Source organism: Cynara cardunculus (genome assembly GCF_001531365.2).
Source record: "Cynara cardunculus var. scolymus isolate 2C chromosome LG 3, CcrdV1, whole genome shotgun sequence".
Classification (NCBI taxonomy): Eukaryota; Viridiplantae; Streptophyta; class Magnoliopsida; order Asterales; family Asteraceae; genus Cynara; species Cynara cardunculus.
The window spans coordinates 32,874,846-32,881,016 of NC_037530.1; the positions used below are offsets into that span (position 1 = coordinate 32,874,846).

A 6,171-nucleotide genomic window follows, 5' to 3' on the forward strand; every position below is an offset into this window, starting at 1 on the left:
TTCGTGAAAACCAATTTCAAAGCTACACGCAAATGACAAATGAAAATATGTACATTCCATAAAACAATGCTTATTAAAATCTAAGGGGGAGTTTGGTTTGTAGGATTCTGATGGAATCTAAAGGAATTAGAATGATAAGTTCTTTTGTCTAAATTCTATTTAGCTGTTTGGTTTACTTGTGGAATGAAATTGAATTCCATACATTTCACCATTTATGAATTTGGCCATTCCATCATAATTGAGAAGGGATTCAATTCTATTTCATCCCAATTTCTCAAAAGGACCAAACTATTCCCATCTTCCTTACTTGATTTACCCAAACCTATATGACCTCCATCTAAACCATTGGTTTGAACCACCACGACCACCACCAATCTGAACCTCCGTTGACCACTAGTGATCTCAACCACTGCCGACCACCAGTGACCACCACCAATCTGAACCACCACTGACCTTCACTGATATGAACCACTGTCAACCATCATCGTTTTGAACTATTGCTGACCACCATTGGTCTAAACCATCGGTGATCACCACCATTCTAAATCACCGTCGACCACCACTGTTATAAAAGGGGTATTTTGGTCATTTGTCGTTCATTCATTTCAATTCCAAAGTACATTATACAACCAAGCAGACAGATTCCAAGTCGTTTAACAGATTTAATCCAATTCATTCCAACAAAACGCACAGTCAAATTTCACTCCAATTTCTTCAAAGTCAAACTCCTTTGACAGATTTTGTTCCTTCATAAAATGTTCTGCAAAACAAACCACCCCTAAGTCTACCAAATAAATGGAGGATGTAGCATTCATATATAGGTTTCGATCCCTTTTGTCATACTAGGTCAAGATTTCATCCAAAACACTCTTACAAAAAAATGTTGCAACTAATCATTGCAAATATGAGATATATTAAAGTAAAATAACATACGAACTAAAGACTTGACAGTTACACTGGCCGCACACATGAACTCCTATGTAATCATGACATATTAACTTTTATCAGTCTTATCAGATTAAGTTGATTTGTACCCTACCCTTTTTGACACAACCAATTCACTTTGTAAATTTTGGAGCCTGATTGGATTTCGATTTAATTTGAATCGAGTTCATATGCCCATATTCTGCTTGGATAATTGACCATCATGTTTTCATGCAACCCTAACCCTAATCATCACTCCTCGATATTAACCTTTTCTAGTTTGATCCCACAATTGAACTTTTCATCCGGATACAATTTCTTCATATTTCAAGCATAGAGATTTTGCAGCAATTTGCAATCACCTAAAATAAATTGTTGATCATTAATTGATGTTTCAATATTGCAAACTATGTCAATGCCTTATCTATACTATATTATAAAATATTTGACAAAAACTCTTAAAAATCATTTTGTATGCATGAAGTATTGTTTATTGATGCATATTACTTAAAATTCAAGATTACAAGTACACTGTGCGTAAGTACAACTTATTAAAGCTTCATGTTTGAATTCGTGTAACTAACTGCAGATAAACATAATCAAATGGAGGATAAATATCTCATTTTAAATATAAAAAATCTAAAATATAGTTAGGATAATCATTTACTTCTAACAAAATACTTGATCATTATCTTTATAAAAATTATATTATTAAACCAAAAATAAAAAAAATAAATTAAAGAAATACACAAAAAATGAGAAATTTTAAATAGTTAGTTTGGTGTAAATATCAATATTTTTTTTTCAATTTGTTATGATATCTTCATATTTATATTTTATTCAAAAATAAAAACATTATCGTTTTTTTCAAAACCATATAAAATCATATTATAACATCGACTGAGACAAAAAAAGAAATAAAACGAAAAATTAAAACCGAGATATATCTCGTTACATTGTGCGAATACTCTTCTAATTCCTTATAATCCAAATGACCAATTTATGATATATGTATATATATATATATATGTAGAACTCTCTTTTAAATAAAAGTGAAATAACGATTATTAAATGCCAATGGAACGTAATAAATATAAGTAAATTATCTACACACCGTATTAAAATTTTAACTTATTGGGACTGGGCTAAAATATGGGCCATGATCGCCCAATTTCATAATAATTAAGCCCAAATGTTTAGAAGGAAAGTAGAGAATACCGGTCCCCCGTTGATTAAATAAAGTCGATGACTTGTCGGTTTGTAGTAAGGTTGTATTGGTCATCGAGTGTTGTCTTGGATGATACATTGTGCTGTCATTTCCGGTTCAAATCTCCATCAAACGACCAAATTGCGTCTTGTTTATGAAGTTAAGTTTGCGCTAGATCAACCACTGCTTTTACCACAGCACATGATTTCCCAGTGTGACGCCTCAAAGTCGAATTTTTGTCCACCGTATAGAAACAATGCCACATTTTGCATTGTGTCTTTCGTTTCCCACTTCAAATAACCACCAAAATCGAATCCATCTCAAACTCCGGATTCTCATTCGTGCTAAGCGAGGACTTGAACAATGAGATCGACGACGGATGAAGCAATAATGTCGGATAATACCATTGTTGGAACACAAATATGATTCAAACGGAAACAAACAAACAAATTTCTTTCAATTCACATTATCGATACAAAAAAAGAAACCCGAAAAAAAGTTAAAATTTCAGAAATACGAGTGATTAGTCATGAAAAAACCCGGTCACAGATATACAATAAAGATATATTGCTATATACAACTTAAAACAAAAGCCGAATCCACAATCCTTTGCAACGAACCCCTCTAAACCGCGATACGCAAATCCTACCTTCAATCCGCAGAAGAACAAAATAAATGAATCTCGTCAACGTTGTAAACTCAAACTAGAACGGATTGACCGGTCAACTCGTCCTGAAGCTGCAACGATCCATCCTTCATCAAGTTAACGCTCAAGCTCTTGAATCTCTCTCTCGAGTATTGACGCGACGCCTTCCTCCAATCCGTTCCCGCTTTCATCATCGCAACAAATTCTTCGTAGCTAATTTGACCATCCTGAGAACAATGTTTGACCACCAATCAGTTAGAGATGTTACATTAGAGTTCCGGTTGTGTGATAACGAGATTCGTGTAGGCGTACCTTGTCTGTATCGACTTCTTTCATGATTTCATTGAGTACGTCGATGTCCACTTGACCAGACTCGTCTGCCAACACTTGTTCAAGCTCATCAAGCTCGATATAACCACTGCCATCTTTATCGAAGAACATAAATGCTCTGCGAAAATGCTCATCGTTCTCCATCTTCTGTAGGTGAATCGTTACCGCTACAAACTCTCCATACTCGAGTACTCCGTTCCCATCAACATCGGCCTTACGAATGAACAAAATGATAGAATTTTAGTACCGAATATTGATATTTCATGACCTTATCCATATAGTTCATGTCAGATATCAAGAATTTCATGAATTATTCAACTACTCGAGTCGTGTTTAGTGAAATTTATGAATAGCAGAGATGATTACCACATCCATGAGCAACTTGATCTCGGGTTCAGCCAACTGCGAACCGACTTTCCTTAATCCGGCCTTGAGTTCATCGAACGTAACTTTCCCATCACAATCGGAGTCCATCAAAGTAAACATATCTCGAATAACTTCTATTTCTTCGATCGACAAGTGTTCTGCAATCACCTACACCATCGGAGGAACAAATACAAGATTCAATATGGATTTGTAAATAAACAGCAAAAACAGCAGCCAAGACGACAGTACTCACCCTCAATGCTTTCTTTTTGAATCTATTCATCCCGGAGAACTGCTTCAGCCTCGTTCTCACGATATCTCCCAACGGAACATTCGAAGCTTTCTTCTCGTTCTGTATCCACGGATGTTCTACAGATCATATCAGATAAAAGTTATGTTGACTTTGACTTTGATCGTTAAATGAACCAAGTTTCAGCTCCATCTCATCTCTTTTCAACAGATTTATAGTACGAATCGCGATGAACTTCAGTTCAAGTGACGTTTTTTGGCTTTGAAACGCAAGTCACGACACATAATCACACAATGAAGGATTCCAAAACGACAACAAACTTACCGAGAACCTGTTGGGAAGTTAATCGCTTCTTGGGATCGGGCTCCAACATCTGCTTAACGAGACTCTTAGCATTTTCAGAGATTTGAGGCCACGGCTCTCTCTTGAAATCAATAACGCCACGCAGAATCGCCAAAGCGACACCTTGTTCAGTTTCTACAATCAAACAAACATAAAACAAATGATTAGCAATTTAGCATCAGACAACAGAACTCGATCAACAGATTTCGCATATATATCAATACCTGCCCAAAATGGAGGAACCCCACATAACAGTATATAGAGAATTACTCCGGCACTCCATATATCTACCTCCGGTCCATAATTTCGCTTCAAAACCTCCGGTGCCATGTAGTACGGACTACCCACGATTTCTGAAAACCTCTGCCCTGAAAATGGAGATATGAAACAAAAGGTGAAATAACCAAATCTGAAGGCAAAAGAATATCCCAAAAGCCCATGTTTTTTTTTTTGCTAGTTTTGAATCACTAAAAGATGCCCGAAAACCAAATCTGGTGCACCATGGCTCGAACCCATGACTTGCTGGTCAAAATGTAGCAGCTTTGGTTGCTTGATTTTGGTCCCAAACCAGTGAACCACGTCTTCCTACTTTGACTAATTTATATGAAAAGGACATCAAAGTGGAATATAATCAATCAACCTAATACCACCTAATCCATATGATCCCAAACCCATTTGAAGATTCGTAATCAAAAATTAGCTTTTTAGGGAAATTAATCTGAAATTGGGGAACTAATTATAATTAAAATTCAAGAATTAAAGATCAAGATCTTGGAGTTAAATCTTGAGATTTCAACACCCAATTGGAAAAGTTTGCAGTTTAATCTGATTAAGAACAAATACCTGGTTTGAAGAATACAGAAAGCCCGAAATCGATGGCTTTTAGAGCAGAATTTTCTTTCTTGTTTGCAAACAGAAAGTTTTCCGGCTTCAAGTCTCTATGAATTACTCCATTTTCATGGCACATCTTCACCACCTCCGCCACCGTCTTGGCGATTCCGGCCGCCGCTCTCTCACTGTAATGCCCTCTAGCAACGATTCTATCAAACAACTCTCCACCCTCACACAGTTCCATCACTAAATGAACAGCTTCATGATCCTCATATGTAGCACGAAGCTTCACTATATTCGGGTGGTCCGGCAACGTGGACATAATCGCCACCTCTCGCCGGACGTCCTCGACGTCAACGGCGGTTCGAAGTTTTTTCTTCGAAATTGACTTACATGCGAAAGCTTGTTTGGTTTCTCTGTCGGTACAGAGATACGTGACTCCAAACTCTCCCCGACCCAGCTCCCGACCCAGTATGTACTTGTCGGAAATACGGGTCCGGTGGTGGGCGAGTTGCGCAAAGTCGTTCAGCACCCGGATCGGTACCGGCGGTTCGGCGTATGGATTGGGTCTTCTTTGTTTGTTATTCTTTTTCTTGCCCTGTGGAGTCGGAGGTGGTTGGTAGTGGGTGGATTCTGGAGCATCAGGTCGTAGGCAGGTGGTGCAGTTACCCATGGTGGTAGTAGGTTTTAATCTGTGGTCGGGCGGTGGTGGTGGTTGGGAAATATAGTTATGATCGCCGGGAAATCAAGATTTGGGGAGGCGGGCATTTCACGGCAATGGAAGTATGAAACCAAAGGAAAACCGCGGGGTAAGTGATGAAGAGGACGTTTTCTTTTGGGAAAAAGTCAAATATATTGTTCTACCATGTTATTATTATTGTTATTAGAAATATTCTTTTAGAATTTTTTTATTCAGCATGTTTCTATATTAATTCATCCTAAAAGCATTTTTAAGCCGGGTCTTTGTATTTCTTAAAAAATATATATATATATATATATATATACACTGTATTATAAAACATTTGACAAAAATTATTAAAAATAAATTTTTATGTATGAAGTATTGTATATTGATGCATATTACTTAAAATTTAAGATTACAAGTAATTAAACATAAGTACAACTTATTAAAGCTCTATGTTTGAATTCGTGTAATTAACTGTGGATAATCATAATCAAATAAAAGATAAACATCTTATTTTTAAAATATAAAAAATATAAAATATAATTAGGATAATTATCGAGTTCTAACAAAATAATTAATTATTATCTTTA

At 36.3% G+C, this 6,171-nt stretch overlaps 1 protein-coding gene across 1 annotated transcript; it reads right to left on the reverse strand.

The window, feature by feature from the left end:
* Window positions 1-2,565: 2,565 nt before the first annotated feature.
* On the reverse strand, window positions 2,566-5,697 carry LOC112510330 (calcium-dependent protein kinase 10-like). Its single transcript, XM_025115717.1, has 7 exons — window positions 4,909-5,697; window positions 4,290-4,433; window positions 4,048-4,200; window positions 3,727-3,842; window positions 3,474-3,641; window positions 3,090-3,320; window positions 2,566-3,004 (listed from the first exon to the last, which is right to left on the reverse strand). The coding sequence occupies exons 1-7, from the start codon at window positions 5,567-5,569 to the stop codon at window positions 2,831-2,833; spliced, it is 1,647 nt and encodes a 548-aa protein (XP_024971485.1). The 5' UTR covers window positions 5,570-5,697; the 3' UTR covers window positions 2,566-2,830.
* Between the last annotated feature and the right edge of the window lie 474 nt (window positions 5,698-6,171).

Coding starts and splice junctions, on each gene's coding strand:
- LOC112510330 (XM_025115717.1), bottom strand. CDS start 5,569: ATGGGTAACTGCACCACCTGCCTACGACCTGATGCTCCAGAATCCACC. Junction 4,434..4,908: donor TTCTGTATTCTTCAAACCAG/GTATTTGTTCTT, acceptor CTCCATTTTCAG/GGCAGAGGTTTTCAGAAATC. Junction 3,005..3,089: donor AAGAAGTCGATACAGACAAG/GTACGCCTACAC, acceptor CATTGTTCTCAG/GATGGTCAAATTAGCTACGA.